Source organism: Cotesia typhae, unplaced genomic scaffold (genome assembly GCF_013202065.1).
Source record: "Cotesia typhae breed Kobodo isofemale line unplaced genomic scaffold, CoteBio_Ctyphae contig_27, whole genome shotgun sequence".
Lineage (NCBI taxonomy): Eukaryota > Metazoa > Arthropoda > Insecta > Hymenoptera > Braconidae > Cotesia > Cotesia typhae.
In genome coordinates this window covers 493,197-517,589 of record NW_027423733.1, presented here as the reverse complement: position 1 = coordinate 517,589, position 24,393 = coordinate 493,197, and the positions used below count along the sequence as shown (strand labels likewise).

The 24,393-nt window shown below is 28.1% G+C and overlaps 3 protein-coding genes across 9 annotated transcripts in view; 2 read left to right on the top strand and 1 right to left on the bottom strand.

Annotated features, from left to right (window-relative positions):
• Positions 1 to 6,406: 6,406 nt before the first annotated feature.
• Positions 6,407 to 14,963, bottom strand: LOC141525830 (uncharacterized). The gene is made up of 4 exons (XM_074240479.1): positions 14,069 to 14,963; positions 8,424 to 8,544; positions 7,446 to 7,674; positions 6,407 to 6,684 (listed from the first exon to the last, which is right to left on the bottom strand). The coding sequence occupies exons 1-4, from the start codon at positions 14,074 to 14,076 to the stop codon at positions 6,446 to 6,448; spliced, it is 597 nt and encodes a 198-aa protein (XP_074096580.1). The 5' UTR covers positions 14,077 to 14,963; the 3' UTR covers positions 6,407 to 6,445.
• On the top strand, positions 9,983 to 13,196 carry LOC141525648 (uncharacterized). Its single transcript, XM_074240208.1, has 3 exons — positions 9,983 to 11,821; positions 11,970 to 12,802; positions 12,925 to 13,196. The coding sequence occupies exons 1-3, from the start codon at positions 11,550 to 11,552 to the stop codon at positions 13,194 to 13,196; spliced, it is 1,377 nt and encodes a 458-aa protein (XP_074096309.1). The 5' UTR covers positions 9,983 to 11,549.
• A 159-nt stretch (positions 14,964 to 15,122) lies between the features above and the next one.
• The window catches only part of Lili (LMBR1-like protein lilipod), a 184,796-nt gene continuing 175,525 nt past the window's right edge, over positions 15,123 to 24,393 (top strand). For all 7 annotated transcript variants that reach the window (XM_074240327.1, XM_074240325.1, XM_074240322.1 and 4 more), the window contains exon 1: positions 15,123 to 15,259. The gene's annotated coding sequence lies outside the window, so the exon portion shown is untranslated. The remainder of the gene's footprint in view (positions 15,260 to 24,393) is intronic.

The following is a 24,393-nucleotide window of genomic DNA, read 5'->3' as shown; positions in this document are numbered from 1 at the left end:
GGAAGGATATTACTACTGTTATGCCTCCATCTAGTGTGAATGAAGTTTTTCTCTTTTATTAGAGAATTATCTACCGTCGTTTCGCCCGGGAGCATTAAAATACTCGGCTTTAGTGCGGGAAAGGAAATTTAAATATATTTAAATGACATAAAACGTTTTGATGTTTTGTTTGTAGATAAATTAGAGATTATTTCGATTTTTTTTAATTTAATAATATACTAAATCAAGAAATAATATAGATATTTTGAAAATTTACAAAGTTAAGCTCTAATATTTTATCGGTTCGAATTATTATATATATATATATATATATATATATATATATATATATATATATATATATATATATATATATATATATATAGGTGGTCAAAAAAATCGAATAATTTATTTTTGATTTTATACTCTGAAAAATAGGTTCGTAGACACCTAAAAAGAATTCTCTCAAGTATAAGCTCTTAATTATAACGGAAGGTCCTCCGCTTTGCGGGTTTCTATTTTTTTCGAATAATCAGATAAAAAATTTATATCTCGCTTCCAACTGCTTGGAAAAATATTCCGTGGCATAGATTTTGTGAGAAATTGAATGCTTTACAAAAAAGGTCTCTTATGACTTTTTCAAAAACTCAACCGATTAAAAGATATTCATAGTTGAAGTTTGGCTATTTTAAGGAAAATATTCGTTTTTATTATGAATTTTATAAGTCGATGAAAAAAATTATTTCGGATTGCGGAACTCATGATTTTGTAGGAAATTTACTGCTCTACAAAAATGGTCTCTTATGATTTTTGATTAAGTGAAGCCGTTACGAGATATTCATCGTCAAACATTAACGAATATCAATATTTCCAGTTTTTGATCAATAATTCGATAAATTTTAATTTAAACTATGAGTTTCAGGAAAATTTACATAAATTTGAGTTTCGATCGATAAAGAAATGTTATAAACAATTTTTTAATATTGTTTTCAGTCTTGAGCTTGTTTGATTGCATTAAAACAAGAAATTAGAGCATTTTTTTCGACATATAGCCAATGATTAGTTTAATTTGAAGTGAATGACATATTTCTTTGTCAAATTTAATATGAAAAGTATTGAATCAAGTGAGAAACAACCAGTATTTAACTTTTTATAGATAAATTTTTATTGAATTATCAATTGCAATATAATTGTCTATATTTTTAACATAACAGTACGCTATTACTATAAATAATTTCTTTTATTACAATTTGGGAATGTTTTTGATGTTCTTTGACAACTTGCAATAAGTACTGGAATTGTTCTTCATTTTTGTCAAGCATTGATTATATTCACTGACTAATGCAACAGCTCGCTCTGCTGAATCATTGACAACTTTTAGTTGTTGAAAGTATTCTTTATTTTCGAGATAACTCTCATTAGTAGGCCATAATTCAACATCGACATCAAGAAAGTCATACGGTAGATCGAAGATTTTGAAAAGATTTAATGACTTTTTAGACACAAAGTCACTCAGAGTTCTCTGCGCCAATGAATTCAAATCTTTTTAGCAATTACAAATCTTTTAGCTTTAGAATCTGTACCTTCACGAGTATTAACAGCTTCAACAATACTTTTTTTACTTCTAATGGAACGCCATCGTCAAACAGTGATAAAATGGCAAGTTCATCGCTCAAATACCATAAGTGCGAAATCATTTTTTCACACGTAGCTGAAGAAATCAAAGGATTGATATGTTTGTACTCCAATAAATTTTTCATAAACTGCAAGTCATGATAAGCAGCAGTTGTTGCAGAAGTTGATGAAAACCAAGCTTTTAAATACAATGTGACTATAAAAATACAGAAATGACGAAGACCATGCAATTCTTTCTGAGAGAGTTTGAATTCATCTCTGAATAGATACATTTTCAAACTATAAATGGCCTTAGCCATCCATCTAGCATGATGAACAGCACCAGGACGTTTGAAAGAAATCTTTTCTTGAGGCATTTCTCCAAGGAAAATCAATGATAATTCCAATAATTCTTTATCTAACTTATTATAACATTTCTTTATCGATCGAAACTCAAATTTATGTAAATTTTCCTGAAACTCATAGTTTAAATTAAAATTTATCGAATTATTGATCAAAAACTGGAAATATTGATATTCGTTAATGTTTGACGATGAATATCTCGTAACGGCTTCACTTAATCAAAAAATCATAAGAGACCATTTTTGTAGAGCAGTAAATTTCCTACAAAATCATGAGTTCCGCAATCCGAAATAATTTTTTTCATCGACTTATAAAATTCATAATAAAAACGAATATTTTCCTTAAAATAGCCAAACTTCAACTATGAATATCTTTTAATCGGTTGAGTTTTTGAAAAAGTCATAAGAGACCTTTTTTGTAAAGCATTCAATTTCTCACAAAATCTATGCCACGGAATATTTTTCCAAGCAGTTGGAAGCGAGATATAAATTTTTTTATCTGATTATTCGAAAAAATAGAAACCCGCAAAGCGGAGGACCTTCCCGTTATAATTAAGAGCTTATACTTGGAGAGAATTCTTTTTAGGTGTCTACGAACCTATTTTTCAGAGTATAAAATCAAAAATAAATTATTCGATTTTTTTGACCCACCTAATATATATATATATATATATATATATATATATATATATATATATATATATATATATATATATATATATATATATATATATATAAAGAAATTAGCAATGAAAAAATCAATTTATTAGAGATTTTATATAGTGACCTTCAGGATCTCGACGAAAATAATTTTGAACGTGAAATTAATACAGCTCTTCGTTCTAGAGCTACTGGTTCTGAAACTATTGGTGCAAATCAAATTACTGATAATGTCTCAACTACAGGGATAGGTACGCGGGACGTATCTACTATTAATATCAACAATTTGCCAATAGTTTTGCATGATCATGCCTAATCAGGCCGGAAATTAGACATGATCATGTCTGCTCAGGCATGAACCAGCCTGATCAGGCCTGAACGTATATTAACACTCCAGGCCTGAGTAGACATCAACAGGCATGATCAGGCCCGGTCATTTTTCATGCATGATCAGGCCTGAAAACTCATGTCTGTTCATGTCTCATCAGACCTGATCATTTTTTCCCGGGCGTCAATCATTCGATTAGCGATCCTCGCAAAATAACATGGACACAGCGCTCAATTGAATCTGGATTAAATGATAATAATAATAATCGAACTAACACAGTTTTTCTTGCGGACACTCCGTTAATTGAGAGCAATCCAGATACCAACTCAATTGAAACTGAACTTAATAATGATAATAGTGAAGCCGCAACGATTTCTTCAACTGACTCTCTGTCAACCGCTACTACTATGAATCTGTAATATGTCTCAATCAAAAATTGACACAGTTTTTTCTTTTCTAATCTCCAAAGACTTGGTTGCCGACGTTGTGGAAAAGAAAATATTAATTAAAAAAAAGGATTTAATAAAATTAGATCCATTATCAGATACTGCAACATATGTCTTCGAAGATTTATCGACATTAAAAAATTATTTTGAAGCTGCAGCGCTAAAGGCGTTGAAAACCACAGTAAGAAAAAAAAAGTAAAAGTAAATGTAGATTTTGTAACAGAATAGATGGAAAAATATATGACAGTATAATGTGTGACGGTTGCTGGTATTGGTTTCATTATCAGTGCCAAGCTATTTCTGACAAGCTATCAGAGTCAAACAAGTGGTACTGTGATCAATGCAGCCCCTGTGATTCTACAAATACTCACTAAATAGTATTTCAACAATAAGTCTTAATAATTACTTATTACTATTTAAGTAAATAATCATTACAGTTTCATTACAATATTCACAGAATAATTATATTTCTAATTTTTTTTTGTTTTTATTAATATCTATCTTATAAAATTCAATTCATGTCATTTTTATGTGCTTTGTAATCAATAAACATTATTTAACATTGAATAAAATGGCATTTTCAATCTCCTTGATTAGTTATTTATTTAAAATTTAAAAAATTTTTAATTATTTAAATGCTTTCGAATAGGATAACCTTTCGAATACAACCAATAAGATTCAGAGTTCAATCATTTCCTTACAAAAGAATTAATTAATCAACTTATGAAAATCTAACAAATTTTTCAGTAGTTTAAAAAAATCATATTCATAATAAAATATTTTGAAAAGCAAAATGAAATAACGTAAACTTTTGAAAGAAGAAAATATTGTATTTTTTTGTGTCATTGAAGCTGTATAATAATAATTTTTAATTAACTAATTATAACGATAATTATTCATGTAATACATCCATATATTAATCACCCTTGTAAAATTTTTTCAGACTTTTCTCTGAAAAACTCTAAAAAAGACTTATCTTAAGTTCTAAAAGACTTCTAAAGTCTTCTTCAGAGTTTTTAAGAGAAAAGTCCGAAAAATTTTCACCAGGGCATTCATAACTAATTGATTTGTTAATGAAATATACATAATCGTTTATTTCAAAATAAATTTTAAGTAAAAATAAGGTCGAAAATATAATCGTTAATACATATTTAATCCTCTTAATGAAGATATAATTCATTACTACTTATAAACAAATAAACTCTTTTGCACTATTTTATATCTTTATGCTGTATATTCGAGAAAAATATGTGATTAACTTGGTTACGAAAAAAGTATTTAAGATCGCTGGTTTATTATTCATTATTTTTTATTCTTACTCGTTATTATATATTTATTTTCAATATACTTTCTGCACTGTTATTATTGTTATTTTAGCAATATGTTATATCATAATAACTTCTGTTATTACTATTATTATGAGAGATTATAAAATTAGCATTATTAGCAACCGAATTCAATAATTCAATAATTAAACGATTACTTGTAAAGATTAACTAATTTTAATTGGGCGCATGTGATAAGCATTACTAATATTCGGCTGATTAGCAGTGTTGACGTTTTTGGAACCAAAAATTTTTTTACAAATCTCTTCATATACATAATAAAATTTAAATAATAATGAGTACAACTACTACAGTAATATATACTTTATAAATTTTCACTTTTTCAGCATAACTGAAAGAAAAAAATCACACTCAATAAACGATTAACAAAATTTTTAAATAAAATGGACTTCATCTTTATTTTAACAGTTTAGTTGTAGCAATATAATTTTTATATTATTGCGTTTAATTACTTATTTCATTCATGACTCTTTGATCTTCGTCGACAAAAGTAACCCGATGTTGTCTTCATAGCATCTCTTGGACGACCTTTGAGTTTGATAGGTGACGATAGAATTGGAGTTCCATGATCAAGATCATTGTTTTTCTCTTCTTCCAGAACTAATTGTACTCCATGTTTCTGATTCCACTTTTGCTTTACAGATTTTAATATTTCAAGTTGAGCATTAAAGTCAGAATCGCTCGATTGTACCATAATTTTCACGATGTCATTGCAATACTTTTGAGCTATTTGTAGTTTTTCATGAGGTGAATATTTTTGAGGACAAGATAAAGATATAGCGGCATCGTTCGGCAGTTCATTCATATTAGTATTGTCTTCCATACCGAATAAAAATGTTGTTCTTAAATCAATGTTGTTTGTGTTTTCACATTTTAACCACTTTTTATCACATAATTCGGGACAAAATAAACTTAAATTGAAATATTTTCGCACTGTTAGTATATGTGCACAAGGTAATTTCCAGCTGCGCCGAAAATAACAAATACAATCAATTGCCGAAGAAGTATGCGGATGATCGTTTACTAAAATTTTACAAGTTTTTTGATTATCACAGCTTTCAATTACTTTAATATTCTTAAGTTTTTTTAATTCTTCGGTTAATTGTTTTACAGCTATTTTTGTTAATATTGCTGCATAATCATTAAAAAACTCATCTAAATGATGGTTGATGTTTAGTTTTCTTAAACCATCTATCGCACATAACAAACTGGTCTCTTGTTTTGATGAACGGACTAATTCGAAAAAATTTATTGCGAATTCGCACAAGGTCGAAAAGCGATTACAAAGAGTTTTAATTTGTTTGTTTGTGCTTTCGACCAAATTATTGGTTACGCTTCCGTAATTTACTTTAGCTATTCCAAATAGTGTCCATTCATCTCGATTTTTATGCCAGTTGATATTAAAATATTCAATCACAGAACTTGGTGCCGAGCTGATAAATCTTTCGTAAACTGAATTGTATCGACTTTCCCACTTGGCATATGCCAATTCGCGTAATAATTTAAAACATCTGCATCTTTCTTCATGATCTAATTTTAGAACTTTCAATTGCTTATCGAAACTTTTCAATGTGTGGAACAAACATAGTAAAAATTTAATGCCCGGAAAAACCGCTTCAAAAGCTTTTCTTTCGGTTAAATCTTTATCGGTCATAATGCATTTTGTATTTTGACAAGCTTGGAATTATTTTCTCGAAAGGTTTTTGCGATTCACTCCAATACATGTGCTGTTTCAGATGCAGTTATTGCTACACCGCCGATTTCACCTCTTCCATTCCCATTTTGGACGAGCAATAAATACAGTGTATATCTTAAGTTGAAGAGCTTGTACGTTCCGTCAACGAATAAAATTTCCGGCCAATTGGTGACTGACTTTTGCATGTCAGAATTTGTAAAAAACAATGCTTCAAATTCGTTTCTGTCACTTGCTTTTACTTTTGTAATGCAACCTGAAAAAATACATTTATATGTTAGTATTTAATATTATTACTATCATATATAATTATGATTATAAAGAGTGAGTTTTTGTCTAACAAAGTTGAAGAAGTGATAAATCTTTTAACTTTCTATGTATGTAGATTTCTATGAAATCTACTAAAAATTTCATAATTGGCATAGCAGAATAGAACATAATTTTAAGAATATACATATGATTTAGTACTGAAATTGAAGCTTATTTCAAAAGCTTTCAGATGCATTTTACAGAATTTCAATAAGTTATCCCATTCAAAAGTTATTCGAGTAAGAAAGTGACGAAATATGAATTTTTATGATTTTCAAAATTTTGAAATCCTCGTATTTCTAAATTACTTGACCGATTAAGCTCATATTTGAACTTGACTTTGGTATTTATCTGTAGAATAAGTATGTTGAGTTTGGTAGGGATCCGTTGTAAATTTGCGACGCTATCGTCCTGACAAGCCGCGTTATATCCCATATATATATATATAAATACATACATATATAAACTTTTGAACCATATGCATTTTCTGAATTAGCTTGACGAGCTGAGTCGAAATATAGCAAAATTTTTCAAAAGTTCCGTCATGAGGACCAATGCAATAGTTAGATTTCTATGAAATCTAATAATAATAATAATAATAATAATAATAATAATAATAATAATAATAATAATAATAATATAAAAATATTTATCTAGAATTATATCAAGTATTAAAAATATCTTTATTTAAAAAAAAGAGATATTTACCATATTTATCATGTAAAAGTTGCTGAAATGTTCTTAAATTATTACCATCAAGACTTCTTTCAGACTGAGTAATATTCGAAATATCTTTGCTTGTGAGAAGAATACCATATTGATCTCTAATTTTATTCCTTATCATTTTGGGTTTGCTTTTTAACCTAATATATTCAATAACCTCTTCTTTCAACTCAGGTGGTAATCGCCGTCGTTCTGGTAAAGCGTTTGCTAATTGCTGAAACAAATTTTTTTAACGTCAGAAAATCCGAAATTGCATTATAAAATACAGTAAATTCTCATTAAATGAACTGTACCGACTATCACATTTTTAAAGCTGAGACGATAGAGTGACAAATTCGCGTAAGAACGACAGAAAAATCAACACAGAAAAGATGATTAAAATAATAATTTTGAATTTAGAAGTTGATAACGGGTTGTTTTGAATATCCTTGTTAATAAAATTCATATTAGTTAAATTTTTTTTGTGAGTTGTCTACCAGGATGCCAAGGCGTAGTATACCAACTGTAAGTTTTATACTCTATAGCTTATTAATTAATAACGCTCTCAAGCGTTTTCAGATAACTCTCTTTATTATTAATTTTCTACACTTATTATTTATTAAATAGTATGTAACTCATTGAATATTCTTATAAATAAAATGTAATTATTTATAAATATTGTATTATTAGTATACGAACAAATATCCTTGATTTTATTTAGTAATAAGTAGTTTAATAAGCAAACCGCGTGCCCGGTGAGTTTTGTCCGCGCTTGAGATTACGGTAATTATAATCTTATTATTAATGATTGTGTATTATATTTGTTTCTTAACCCTGCTCGCTGATCACTTGGCACGGGGATCAAGGAGAGGTGTTATAATGGTGACATTAGAAGCGATCATTAATGTTGTGTTAAATTAATGAGTGTTGTATTTAACATGATTTTATACTGTGTCATTTACCATGACTCCCAAGAAAACTTACCTTACTATTTGCCGGATGATTGAGATGATTGAAATTTGTGTTAAATATTTCTAAAACATATTCTCCATTTTTCTGAACCATATGTAACTGTATGTACGATGGACACTCATGATTAAAGGTGCTATAAAATATATTAAAAATAATGTTATAAAATTTTTCGGTGAAAGTAAGGTCGTTCATATATATGTAGCAATATATAGCTATAAAAATCTTATTAGAGTTAAAATAGTTTTCAATACGTAACAAATTAATACATCCACATGCACATAACAATTTTTTTTTTTCATGTTGAATATTATTCACGTTCTATTATTATTATTAATATTTTAATTGTTTTCAATATTATTATTATCAACCAAAACTATTATTATCTTCCGTAGCATTTTTACGAGTTACCAAAGTTGAAGTATTACGTTTAATAAATTTCGATCCGCATTCGGTTAAGGCTAACCCAGAAGCAATTAAAGAGTATGATCGGTTAAGAAAATCTTATATAATTGATCTTCGAATCATTATAATTACAAAAACACGTTGGTCTAAATTAGGGGATTCAATTTGGAGAGTCGAAAAATATTTTGATTAAAGTGAACAACATAATACAATAAAAACAAAGTCATGTATTGATTTATTGAAATTTCACGGCATAGAAAATTCCGAAGGTGATTTTAGCTGTGTCAATTCTATACTTCAGTGTATTTTTCATAACAAAATTATTCAGTTATTATTAGAAAACGATCATAAAAATGCTGTACTCAGTATAAATTATGCAAATTATTTGATATATATATATATACGAATAATAAAACAATATTGAAATCTACATTGATAATAGAGAAAACATGCAAACACATAGGTATTGATGATGGAACGAATCTATTTATAGTATTATCTACTTGACTTAGTGAAAATGAAGATATAAGTAAATTAGTGCAATACGAACTATTATATACTGATTGTTGTAAATCCTGCAATTGTATAAGTACATATACATTTGTCAATAATATTCTACCTCTTTTGAAACTGAGAGTAGCACGAATGTTTTTGAATTACAAGAATTAATCAGTAAGCTATATGGACATTGGTTTATTACTTTAAAATTGTGTAATAGATGCCAAAAAGGACAGGAAACGCATCGTAAAATTACATTTAATTCCTGTCAACAAATAATAATCCGAACAAAAACAGTTTCACTGTAAATAATTGCGCCAAGTACACGTTCACAACTATTGATTTCCAAAAAAACCAGCTAAAATTTTTCACTTTACAAAAAGATGTAAAATAAAAAAAAAAGACCAAGTAGCCGTTATGATTTTCAATAATTGAAAAATTTTGTGGCAAATTGAACAATTGAAAACAATTTTTTAACGTACTTGGCGCGTCATTGAGTACCCCAAATTTTTTTCTATGTATTGTAAATGATTTAACAATTTCACTAAAACGAATTATTGATGTCACTTATGGCATTTATACTTATTAAATAAATATATAATTGAGTAGAATTATTTTTCCTTATATGTACTACAATAGAAACCATATATTTGTTACAACATTACCTGGTATTGCGTTTTTTTTGTTTTTCTTGGTCTGACGTTTTTGTTCCGGGACCATATTTACATTTATAATCAATCCGTCGATAACGTAATTTATTTATTATATCGCTAATTTCTAAATCGCATAAATTAGTTTTTTTAAAATATGATGGATATAATTTGTTCGATCTTAAACTTGTGTATAGTTCCCCAGTAATATCAGTCACTCTTGTCATATAATGTATTAAATCAGCATAAGACTTAAAAGTATCTCCTACTTTCAACGGATGTTGATCAGGATTCATAATTGAAAACCGATGAAAACTTAAGTTAATTAATCAATATCAATTTAAAGATATCAAGGTAGAATTCTAATAATCGAATTAGTTTTTATATGCATAAACAATATAAAAAAATAATAATGTCGTTTAAAAGATATATATTGCGACGTTGCGTACAACCGAATGATTGGCTTCACAGTATGAACATCAGTATAGACAATAGGTTTCATATTACAAAAGACATTAAAATACGGAATCATTCGTGCTTAATAATCACGGAGATTCGTGATGGCATGTCAATCACAGATATCCGTTGCTATAATCTCAGTCACAGATATCCGTTGCTGTAAGCTCAGTCACGAATATACGTGACAGCCTCTTAATCACAGATATCCGTTGCTGTAATCTAAATCACAGATATCCGTTGTTGTAAGCTTCAAACCACGGAAATACATGACTTGAAAAAGCATTAATCCGTTAAAGTTTTAATTCTATAATTATTAAATTTTAAACAATACCGCAAATCACTAAAAAAAACACTTTACTGAAATCTAAATAAATGTATTGTTATAGAATCTTTAAAAAATACAAATATTTAATACAAAAAAAAGATTAAAAACAATTGTAATACGGTCATCTTGATAACTATATGTTTAATACAAATCTGCATCATATATTTCAGTAATTAAAATACTTCAGAAGTATCAGTTGTTTCAGCACAATGCTATGTCTACTCAAAACTTCCCTATTATAAGCCACCTCTGTATACTCAAACGGATTTATATTTTTAATAACTAAAAATTTTTCTTTTATAAACTCTGATACAAAATTTTTACAAATATTCCGAACAACTTTTGATTGAAAAACCATAATTTATTTTCTAATCGAAAGCGACAAATTGCGTTTGAACTATTTTATTTTTTAATAATAGATTCAAATTGAATGTAATACCGGAAGTGAAATAGTTGAATATGTATATACAAGTTATCGATGTGACTTTGAACATACAGAAATAGTTTTACCGACTGAGTCGTATGCTTAACACATACAAGAAATCTTTAGTTTGTATTTTAAAACTTGTCGTTCGTATCTTCACACTCGTTAATGAGTTTTCATTGTTGTATGTGCTAAAAGATCAAAAAATATTTTAATAACCGAATGTTCTAAAAGTATTTAATTATTTTTTATGTGAGTATATGTATCAAATATCTATGAATATAATATTATTTTTATTGAATAAATAAGTTTATGTATAAAATCTGTCATATGTACTCATATAAAAATGATTTTTAAAAAATAGGGTTATTAATGAACATATGGCGGAAACATCAAAAATATTCTGGGTCGGCAAAGCCTATATGTCTGGACAGGCGTTTGAGGACGAGGTAGCCCACTATGAAAAAACAACTAAATACACATTTGGAAAAGGAAGATCCACGTCGATGGCCAATTATTGCCGAAAAAATAATAGTACAAAAAAATATAATGAAGAGAATGTTTTTAGTAAATTTCCGATGTATGATTATACCATGGCATGTTCTCAGGGTGGCGTCTTTGTCTCAAAGGGACAGGGGATCCGAGACATAAAGTAAGTAACCAGCGTGTGTAATTATGGCTAAGTAAAATGAATAAATAAATAACTTCAGAATGGGTCGAATGTAAAGAAAAGTTATATTTTTAGGGTACCAAAATTATTATTTTGATAATCTTAAATTTAATAATAAAAATATTTTCAGGTCTGGCAAAGTGAACTGCCAAGTCAAACTTACGGCGAGATTTGACGTTAAAAAAAAATTAATGATTATAAAAAATTGGTACGGAACTCACAACCACGATCCAATATTTAAAAAAAGGAAAAAAAAAACAGAATTATCAAAAATAAATAACGACCAATTAAGTGTTCCATCTAATGAAAACGATGGAGAGGCTGATAATTTAATAGATGCTGATAACTATTCACATGATGGTGAAGAGAAGAAAAAAAATTACAAAGTAGAAGATTTATTGAGGAAAATAAAGACAAACATACTAAGTGATAAAAAAATTAGCAATAGAAAAATTAATCATTTGGAGATATTACACAAAGATCTTCAGAATTGCATAAGTGATAGTTCGGAAGATGAAAATAACATTGTCAGACCAAATCAGGCTGTTGAAAAATTGACAACAACGTCAGAAGCAAAAACAGAGCACGCTGAAGATATTGATATCAACGATATACCTATTGTCTTAGTCGATAAAGATGTAAATACCAACATAGACATAATCAACTTACAGCCGAGTACAAGCCGAGGTAGACCTAAATTAAAAAATCGACCTCCAGTTGGTTTCCAACACTTGAAATTTGTTAAAATTTTGCACGTAGAAAAAGAAAATCAATCTCCAGCTGCTACTGCTTTGACTGTTTCTACTGCTCGATCGGAGGATACCAAAATCTTGGATTGTTCTACTGTCTGTCTCCCTATAATACCTACTACAACGAGTTCAATTGAACCTGAAATAAATGATGATGTTATTCAATCTCCGGCTGGCTCTCCAGTGGACGTTCAATCTACTAATACCAATCATGGTCTTAATAAAAAATTGATACAGTTTTGAGTTTATTAATTTCTCAAGACTTAGTTTCTGCCGTCGTTGAGAAAAAAATTAACTATTAAAAAAAGGATTTAATAAAATTAAATCCGTTATCAGATGCTGTCCCATATGTATTCGATGCTTTACCGGAAATAAATGGTTACTTTGAAGCACCAGCACTTAGAACATTGAAAACGGCAATAAAGAGAAAAATTAGCAAGGGTTCATGGACTTGTGAATCTTGTAAAAAGTTAATCAAAGAAGAAATAGAGGCCAGTACAATGTGTGACGATTGCTGGTACTGGTTTCACAATAAATGCGAAGCTGTTCCTAAAAAGCTCCGAAAGTCGATCAAGTGGTACTGTAAAAATGCCGCTCTAAGTAATTAATTTTTTATTTACTATATTATTTACTTATAATAATTATATTCTTAATATTATGTTTTTTTTATATCTGGTCAGTCTTTTTTTAAATCAATAAGCTATTTAATATTTGTTGTTTAATAATTTTTTTGATGTTTATTAAAATATTTACTTAAAATAATTATATCACTAACTTTGTCTTTTTTTTTTAATATCTAATATATTTCATTTGTATGAGCTTTTAAATCAATAAACTATTTAATTATTGTTGTTTCATAAAATGGCTTGTTTAATCTTCTTAATTAGTCATATCCGTTACTGTAAGTTCAGTCACGGATATCCATATTGCTGTAAGCTTCTCTATCACTGATATCCGTTACTGTTAGTTCAGTCACGGACGACCGTTGATATCACCTTTTTTATCACAGCTATACCTATCAGTGTATCGATTAAAAAATTTATTTTTAATTTTGCCGACTAAATAAATTATAATAGTTCTTTCCGTAGCTATGACAGAAGTTCTGACACTTTCTCCACAAGAGAACAAACATCTGCTGCGCAGAAATTGAGAAAGCTTACAGTGAGATTTCCAGGAGTTTCACGCTAAACTGCGAGCTTTTTAAAAGTTAACTGAATATTTCTTGAGTTTAATTGATTCTTGTGCAGAAAATTAATGTTCTGTGCATTAAATTATGATCTTAAGTTTGCCTCAAGTTAATTTTAAGACGAATATACTGTGGAATGTCTGAAGAGAGGAAGAAATAATGAAAAAATAATGAAAAATTTTTCTAAATTAGGTTTTATTATTTATTATTTGAAATTATTATAAACTCAAAACCTTCGCAAACTGAATTTATAAATTTTGTAGATAACTGATAAATAATGTAATATCTACTTACAGTTTCATAATGTAGAAAATTAAGTTAAAATTTTTTTCCAGCTAAAAAAATATTTTTACAATTGTACATGTACTCAAAATTCAAATTGCGCGCGCTAATAAATATGTATATTTATTTTAGGGGTTTAATTATAAATAATAACATTTAGAGGTATTTATTTAAAACATTTATTATGGAAATATCCATAACTGTCTTAATACACCTTGAAATTGTTGGAGTCACGGAACATGTGCTGCTGCCCGTGTCTCCATTATTTTACAGTCACGGATAAAATCTCATGAATGTCTCGTTTTGAAATTACAGCCACGGATATTCTAGGGATATTGTTACGACCACGGAAATTTTCCCGATGGAGAAACTAGGGTACAATTCGTGATTTTTTCAATTTTGCAGGCACGGATATCATCCGTGGAGCGTAAACGTTTGATTTTCCGACGAGCGTAAACTTGTTTCCGTGATTGTAGTTGTATCCACGGATGCAAATAATTTTCCTTCCTCCGTGTTTACTACATGTCCGTGACTTTAGCTTCATCCGTGGAGCGTGTCAATAGACACTTCGTATAGTATTTGTTATATCCCAAAAGGGCACTAGATTGAATTTACTGCCTCCTTGTGGATAAAGAGTGTGATTATTGTCACGCGACCTCCCTGAACCTGGCGACTGAAAAATTGTTTTCAGTATTTTTTTATAAACAAATCGTTTGTTCGTCATTTGGGGTAGAACTCTATAGCCATGAAAGTGATGACTTAAACAACTGATAACATAGGTTCCGATGACTTGAATTCCTATAGCCCAGATTCCGATAGCCAAGATTTTCGATTAGATATAATTCCGAAACCAAGAATCCCGATGAAATAGAAACCGTTAGCCTAAATTCCGATTACCAAGATTTGAGTGTGCGACATTTTGCAGAACTGGATATGAGATTTCGTATGTTAAGGTTGGTCAAGTGGTTGTACTAAACATTGTCGTATCGTGCCACCTGGTTGCGTCATCATGAGATTACAACTTGGGGGAGAAAGAAAAAGAATCAACCATAGTACCACTGGCATGCTCAATGTAGTAAACAAGTGTTTTTCTGTTTAAATAAAGTCAATTCTATAAATTTTTTAATTCCATTACAGTAATAGTAAAAATTGGCTCATTTTACTCATCAACAAAAAATTTTTATTATTTCTTGAATATTCAAGGTATTAAAAACAATTTTTATTTCTTATATTCGTTAGTTTTGATGATTTTTATTTTTCATGGTTAGTAATGATACTAAACATAAGTTGTTTATGTAAACAAATCAATTTTTTTCAATCAGAATTAAATTTGAATGTATGTTTACAGAGTAGTAAAAATTTTTCCGAGTCTTGATTCACTAAAAATTTTCAACGTTGGTTATTTTAATAGAAACAACAGTCAGATGTAAAAATTTACGTGAAATTCTTAATTTACTTTTGACCAGTCTCACATAATAATGTAACCAAATTGCCATATTTATTAACATTTTCAACAACTTAATAATACGTCATTGATTTAAAATGACGTAGGAACATTGGGGAATTCTAGAAATTTGCGTGGAATTTTTTTTTTTATTTTTTCAATATCACCGAAATTTTTGTTAAATAGAACAGATAATAAAAATTATCGCAATGGGAAAAATTTTAAATCTACATTTCAAACTGGGTTAAAATTTATTGGTTTTAAAAAAAGTATCTCACCTTAAAATCATGTACATTTGGTAGTTTTTGAAATTAATTGGATCTCAATATCCGAAAGTGTTGTTTTTTCCAATCGACAATCTTAGTGAGTGCTACAAAATTTTAGATTTTTTCTGTAAGAAATTTATTGCCTGATGAACAAGTTATGATGCGAAATTATGAATTCTTGAAAATTTTGGGAAGAAATCCGGCTTGAAAAAAATTCAATGTAATTGAATCGGTTGGAATTGTTAGTTTTTCAATTTATATTTTTCTGTAAGAGGAAAAATTTTATAATAATATCTTTTTTAAGTCGTTTTTAAGTATGTAGATTTAAATATAAATCTATCTTTCATAGTCTGTTTGACATTGATTTTAAGAGGATTGTACCATAGTTGATTTTATTTTGTTGGTTAAAGATAATCGGGCACCAGCGTGTATTGAGCGTGAGTTATATCGACGATAATTTGAATTAGATAATAAACGTTAATATATTATCTGAACTGTGAGTTTTTTTCAGATGGAATTTAGCTTGAATATAAGCTTTTATTTGAATTTTAGCTGGAAGTTTTCTCATAATAATCAATAGATTTATTTTATGCAATTATTTGCTTAATTTTTATTGAAGACGCGATTGTACGTGTAATTATAAATAATAATTATAAAATTCACCGTAAAATATATTTTTAATTTTCACTATAATTTTGCTACAAATAACCTCATAATATAGTCTAGTCGAGAAGTAAATTTTCTGCGAAAAATTGATCCGAGCCTCTTAAAAATATGGCGATGGGTGCATGGGATTCAGAATTTAATTATAAGAAAGAAGTATTTTTTAATCAATCCGCCATTAAAAATTTCATTTGTTATAAACAAGCAACGAAGAGAGAAAAAGGTAGTCCCTATTTTGTAGTTATAACTTTAAAAATATTTAAAATATCTGAAATTTGAAAAAAGATCCTGAAAGAGGAGAAAATTTCAGTAAAATAAATCTCGACTCCAGAGTTGTAGCTCCATTATTGATAATTTTAATTTAACGTTGAAAATTGGGCTGCGCAGGGCCGTTTTGGTGCCTAGGCTTTGCCAGTAAGCAAAATATGCAATACAAAATAATTTTTTTATAACATTCAATATTAGTTTAAAAATCTGAATAAATTATAGTATCATGTAGACACTTGAAGGAATATAGCCCCGCCAACAAAAATTTTTAGCTCGATTTTTGTTTAAGTTATTTAATTGTTAATTAGCTAATTTTTCGTAGATTTGAGTTTTTATAAAATCTCTTTTAAAAGTTTGAAAAATGTATCTAAAAATTTTTTTCCTTTTAGGAGCTCTTTTTATGTAAATAATGAACAAAATTCCGTTGAAAAAGTTTGTAAAAGTTTTTTGATTTGTTTATAATGATTTTTCAAAGTTTTCAGAAATTTAATTATCCGGCTAATGTTATACAAAAAAATTTTTTTTCTAAATTTTTAATTTTAGTTGTTTTGTATCAATATATTGCGTTTAGCAGTTTGGTTAAAAAATTTTTAACGTTAATTGTTTAAAAATTTGTTACTAACAAATAGACAAGTTGAATACTTTTGAAAAATTTTCATCACTTTATTGTCTTGATGAAATGATGATTTTAAAAGAAAAAATTTTTTCTTAAAAAAAATTTTTAATTGTTTTTTTCATCTTCCTCTTCCCCTTCATCTATTGGTTTTACTCCATTTTTCAAAAATCTAGTTTTCAGCAGATCTCAACGTTTTGAAGTCTTAGGAAGCTTCCTAAGACCATTTTTTTTAAATGCCAAGTTTAAATTAATTTGTTCATCTAATTATATGATCTTTATTTTTTTTTTAAATTAATTGAGTTAATTAAAATTAACAACCTTTGAAAAATTTATAAAATTGAATAATCGAAATTAATTGTATGCTTTATAATATCCAAATAAAGGGGGCCAATAACTAGTTGATCATTTTTAAATTGAATCTCATATTGACAACTAGTCGACAGCGATATGGCGCCTTATTTTATTTATTTTTACTTAAAAAATATACTATCAGAGTTTTAACGCTTTTGATTAAATAAATTATCATTTATGGAAGTTATTGCTAATCAACGTTAATAACATTGATTACTTGATAATAAGTTTCAATAAATAAGAATAAGCAGATGATTCGACGCATGCGCAGTATAGGTGTCAACAATTGGGGCTAAGATATGTCAATAGTTAGATCAATCAGTCTTTTCACCTGCCTATAATTATTGTATCCGGATGATCTAATTAATTATTTATAATTAATTAATAAATATCAGTGATTATCGTTAAAAAAAAAAAAATTGATTCCTAAAAACATTACTTGAGATATTACTTCAAACAAAATTTAGCGATATTGATATTTGATTGCTTAAAAAAAATGAAATCATAACTTTGTCTTTTACAATGTCAATAATTAGGGCTTTTACCATATAAACTTTTGAGCTAATGCCATTTTTCGACATTACACGATGAAATGAAAAATATTATGATAAAATTTTCTTAAAATTAAGACATGAGACTGGCTACAATAGATAGATTTCTAAAGAAATCTATCTAAAAATTATTAGGGGTAAAGAGCTGGCGCCGTAACAAAAAAACCTTCGACAAAATAACCGCGACAAAATAACCGAACGACAAAATATCCGAACGAAACATAACTATGGACAAAATATCCTCACGCCAAAATCACCATGGACAAAATATTCACACGACAAAATATCTAGAACATGAGAATTTATAATTAATCTCTGAAAATAATTTTTAAATTTCTAAGTACAAAAATGATATGAAATTTTTGCACCCTTTTAACATATTTTTTGTGTGTGTTTATTCGATATTAGACCAACACAAATGTGGGTAATTGTGTTGCGTCCTTTTAACATGGTTTTTGTGTGTGTTTATTTGAAAATAGGCCATTAAACGAAGCTTATTATTTAGATGTGCTCTTTTTCCATGGATTGTTTGTGTGTTGATGTGAAAATATTTTGATTATCATATTTCGTGGTTCGGTTACTTTATTATTTGGTCATTTTGTTGCATGGTTATAATGTCGTCCGGTTATTTTGTCCACCGTTTATTTATTTTTGGTTATTTTGTCGTCCGGTTATTTTGTCGCGGTTATTTTGTCCGTGGTTATCTAGTCGCGGCACCTAGAGAACTATATTATATATTATTCAAATGTTTTGATAGCATTAATTATCATGGATATTCTTACCGATAATACGGGATGTGGATGATTATGCGACCAGTTACAATCAATCAGCTCTAAAGCATTTCCTAGTTTATAAATGCAAAGATAAAAAAAATGTGCAATTGGCCTTTATCGATTTGTAAAAGTTTTACATAGAAGTTTTATTAAATTTAAAAGCAAATCATTTTATTAATAATTTGAAATAATTCGTTATTGTTATTACAATGAAGATACATATAAATTTTATATTGAATGATATCTTACGTCGTTTCACGGTTAGTCTTCATACAGTTCTTATTATTTTGGCTGTTGCTAGTCATACGATTATCGTATGAATAATAAATGATTATTTGTCCGACAATTTTTATATTGATGAAAATAGAGTCAATTTTATATTAAAGCAACAAAAAAAAAAAAAAAATACAATTCATAAAATTATAAACTATTATATTAGTTATATTATTTAATGAGCGAATTCATTTTAAAAAATGTCGGACAAATAAATAATAGTTATTCATACGACATTCGTGTAAATAACTGAAAAATTTATTTATCCGACTATCGGAGGATTATTTTTATTTTTATTAATACGATAATCGGATGAATAACTATTATTTATTTGTCCGACAATTTTTAGAATAAATTTCCTTTCTTCTCCTTATTTTTTCTTTTCCTTCTCCAATATTTTCCATATTACATCATTAATAAATACTAGCAACCTTGCAGTCACTATGTGACTGCCGTGACTTATAATCTATAAATAAATAAAATTTCGCAGTATTAAATAATGATTTCGTTAAATCGCACTCTATTTTCTTAACTATTGACGTTTTTAAAGATATAAGCCCATCCCGACTCAACGCTTATCAAGAGCTTTCATTTGAGTACCCACATTTATTTTTATATATTTTTCATATACACATATATATATAAATATATGAAAAATTGATGTGGATACTCAAATGAAAGATCTCGATGAGTGTAACATCAGGATGAGCTTATATCTTTAAAAATGTCAATAGTTCTCAAAATACAATTATTTCTTAATTATGAATCTAGATATATATCATTTTTGAATACAGCCTGAATACTTATAATCATGAGTTGACTATTGGTGAGAATAATATGAAACCATGAAAAGGTACAACTCCAGGTCAAGATTTTTCCAACGATACCAAAAATTTAACCATCAAAACCAACTTTATCGTATAAGTACTCTGGCCAGAAAATTTTGCTTATTTTTTTAGTGACATAGATAAAAAAAATTGCTAACATTTTCAAATGGTGATAAGGTAAAAGCCCCAATAGATGATCATGTACTAGTATATGATCACTCCATGTATTTGTATATCTATATTCACAAATATCGGTACACAAATATATGGAGTATTTATTCGGGCTTTTACCTTATTTGAAAAACAATTTATTCTTAATTAAAAATGAGTTTCACATGAAAAAACAAATATATGTACTACCTAATTTGTGAAATTAAATAAAATTGATAGTGAATAATTATTTTTTGTGTTTTTTTAAACAATTTTATCAACAATATGAATAATATTAATAAATAATGATAATAATACAGATTCATATAAAAGACAATTTAATAACATAGAATCAACGGAAAATATATTATTAAATTCAAAAATATCGATTAGTTATCACAGTATTCACACATCCATAATTTACTTTTTGGACTTGTTTTTAAACCACCCATTTATCTGATTTTTTTTCTTCTATAATTTTTTTTTTAATTTTATTCCATGTTTCTTTTTTGAAATAAGATTTTATCAATTTTATATTAACGTTAGTTTCATCAATGATAGCAAAACTTATATTTTCTTTATTTATTTCTACATTGTTTTCTTCTATTAATAATTTATTATTAATCACTTTATCTATGTCAATATTTCGTACAATCCACTTCAAAATTATCATCTTTTTTTCCTTTTCTGATTTTTCATTGAATGGAATCTTTGAATTTTTTTTTCTAGATTTACTTTTTTTTAGTTAATCCTATGACAGTACTATCGGTTCCTTTAGGTCAGCCTCGACATTTCAATGCAGATTTAACAATTACATTTGATAAAATTTTAATATTACTTTTTTTTTAATTTTTGATAAAGACGTAGTAGAATTTATTGTTTTTAATGAGTTATTGCCTAACAATAAATTTTGATTATTATTATTAATTTCGTCAGATGGAATATTTTCATTGGAACATAGTCGATCAACATTGTCACGACCAACGTAGTTTTTAGAGCAGTGTTCTGAGTTAATTGTCGTATTTTCTTTCGAGAAAAGTCGTTGAATACCGTCAACTTTATTTTTAGAACAGTGTGCCAAGTCAGCTTGAATATTTCCATCTGAAAATAATCGTTGAATATTGTCAGGATCAACGTTGGTTGTAGAGCAGTGTGCTGACATATCCTCATCACTGGAGTCATCGGATAGTATCTTCGACAAGTTTTTCTTTTTTCTAATTGGATTCAGATTTGTATCATCGTCTGAGCTTTGATCATCATTGACTTGTATGTTAACATCATCTAGAATCATTTGATCATCTACACCATCATAATCATCATCATCATCATCAATGCTAATGTGATCATTATCATTGTTATCATAATCATCGTGATCATGTTTATCATTTTCATCAATGTCGTTGTTGTTTCTCATTTTCACAAGCTTAACATCTTCATTGTTTTCCCAAGCTGTTTGTAAATGGACTAATACTTAAAATCTGTAAATAATTCCTTGTGCCAACTTCTGCTACAAGGCTTGGCAATTTTTTTGCAACTTCATTTGCTTTTCTATACTTTTCGTGTTTTGATAAAACTTTCCTTTTGAATGTTAGTGATGACAATACAGATTTTGGGACTTCTGATGAAAACTGCTCTTCAGATGAAAGAAACACTCGCTGTGTATTGAAATAATAGCTACGAGTCTATCTTTCAGCACACAAAGTTTCATCAAAGAAATCTTTTTCTTCAAGTCTTCGTACCATTAAAATGTGTCTAGAATAAGATTCAAATATATTAGAAGTTATTTTGAAAATCAAAACATAAAGTATAATTAAATTAAGGAAAAGTTTTCGATCGTAGAGCAATTATGAGTTGTGCAATTAAACTGACCGACAAGGTAAAATCATTGAAGCTCGAGTTGGACAATCGCATGATGAATCAGTCGCAGATATTTTTATTGTCGATGTTTTTTGAAATTGGTAGACGCTTAAATTTTTACTGTACTTTAGACTTAATAAACTTTCCATTTCTTCGAATTATTTTCTGACGAATTTAAACGCATTTTCGGTCAATAACTCATCATACTGGAACTCAGCAGTACCAGAATCATACGGCAATAGACATTTTTTTTTTTATACGAAACAACCGCTTTATGATCACGTTCATTATGTGAGCATTCTATAAAAATTAAAATTTGTTCAACGAAATTTTCCAGGCTCATATACCGATCTAAAGCTTCCTTAATTTCTGCCTTTAAAGACTCTAAACGATTATTTGTACCATTCAAAAAATTGTGCTGGGTATAATCTGACAATAATAACCACTCTTTTCTAGATTCATGCCAATTTGCGTCGAAATAATCAATAATTGATTGTGGCATTTTTTTAAATTCTCCATATAATTTTTGGTAATTTTCTTCTGTTTACGCATAAACTAGTTGTTGTAAAATTTTTTTAGCTTCATCTCTTTCAGCACAAATTATCTTTCTTTTTTCGGTAATTATCTCTCGATTGAATGTACGAAGAGTATGGTAAGCACACATTATTAAATTAACTTTTAAAGGCAGCAAACTGTTTTTTATTGCATCTCTTTCGGTCAGATCCTTATCAGTCATTACACTTCATTTTTTCCCAAGACGGATGACATTTTTTGAAACAGTCTACTCGATAGATTCTTTATTTTCATTAATTAAGATACTTATGCCTACTATTTCGGTACAACCGTTAGGATCTTTCACGATCATTATATAAACCGGAGCTCTGATTGATAGAATCTTAAAAGTTGCATATATTGCAACATATTCTGGGTAAGCTTCCGTTGCAGTTTTCATACTAGGAGTAACGAAAAAAAGTCCTTGGAATTCATTATCATCGTTAATTCCAAAATACGAATCAGCGTGGTAATCGTTTTTAAAAATTTTTTTTACGGCATCTAATTTATTCTTATCTTTTTTAACATTTTTAATATTATGTATATCTTTTAACAGAATAACTTTTCCTGTTTTTTTAGACATCATATTTTTAATTTTTGTTGAATTGCCATTTACTGATAGAAGTTCCTCAACTTTTTTTTTTACTCCCAGAGTCATTCTTCTTGGCTTAGGAAGATGTTCATATAGTTCTTTGGTCATCAGATGATTGTGTTCCATATCCATGGGTGTTATATATCAACTTTTTCTGTCTTTGTTTACTTCAACTTTAAAATATGCATTGCATTCTTTTTGAAACGTTTTAGATGATCTTTCTCCTCTTGATGTAGTTTTAAAATGTTTTCCTCCATAAATACAGCAGTATTTTACATAATAATATTTTAAATTCTCATCGATGGGATGTTTAATGTTTAACTTACAACACTTCTCTATGGTTTTAGAATCTCTCACATAGAAAACGTAAAAATTTTTTTCTTCATATTTCTTTATTTGTTTTTCAAGTTTTTCATGTGAAGCGAAGGAGTCATTAACTTTCAATAAATTATCACTTCTATTTTTTTTTGCCTCGTTTACAGAATCAATATCAGAATTTATTTCTGAATCTGAATCTAAACAGAAAATTTTATTATTATTATAAAATATATATTTACCTATTTTAATAATTTACAATTATCCATTGAATTTTTACAATATAATAATTTGTAATTAGTTTAATGACAGCTGTCAAACATTTAATATGCTATTATTCATTTGATTATAAATTCATTATTTATTTGTTTATTTATACATGTATAAGACAAATTTATGTATCAAATATATTTATAAATCAAAAAAGACCTTAATTGATTTTCAATATTTTTTAGATAAAAATGTTATGTCCGAAAAATATAATCTTAGAATTCGGTAGCTGGACTATCTATATCGGAGGTTCGGATAACAGATGAATTTCTCTAACGAAAAAATCGTTAGGTTTTAATTTATGGATTCGCGAAGGTGAAAACCCCGGAGAGGGCTCCTTGGAATAGACAATCGACCTCGGAAATAATAATAATAACAACCACTTACTATTACGAATCTGACTCGAATAATGATTCAGCCTTGGATTAGACGTTTATCTTTATCTTCTTCCGCTGCTTGGCTGCTTTTTTCCTCCTGCTGACTGGAGATCGAAGATTGAAGGTTCTTAACTTAGAAATGATAATATACTTCGATTCGGGTTTTTAGTTTGTATATTCTGATTCAATGGCC

Bases quoted from the DNA above. Each gene is read 5' to 3' on its own strand.
- LOC141525648 (XM_074240208.1), top strand. From the start codon at position 11,550: ATGGCGGAAACATCAAAAATATTCTGGGTCGGCAAAGCCTATATGTCT. The intron at 11,822-11,969 runs GTAAGTAACCAG...AAATATTTTCAG, and splicing joins CAGGGGATCCGAGACATAAA to GTCTGGCAAAGTGAACTGCC. The intron at 12,803-12,924 runs GTCTTAATAAAA...ATCCGTTATCAG, and splicing joins ATCTACTAATACCAATCATG to ATGCTGTCCCATATGTATTC.
- LOC141525830 (XM_074240479.1), bottom strand. The intron at 7,675-8,423 runs GTAAGTTTTCTT...AATTTGTTTCAG, and splicing joins ATCATCCGGCAAATAGTAAG to CAATTAGCAAACGCTTTACC. The intron at 6,685-7,445 runs GTAAATATCTCT...GTATTTTTTCAG, and splicing joins ACTTTTACATGATAAATATG to GTTGCATTACAAAAGTAAAA.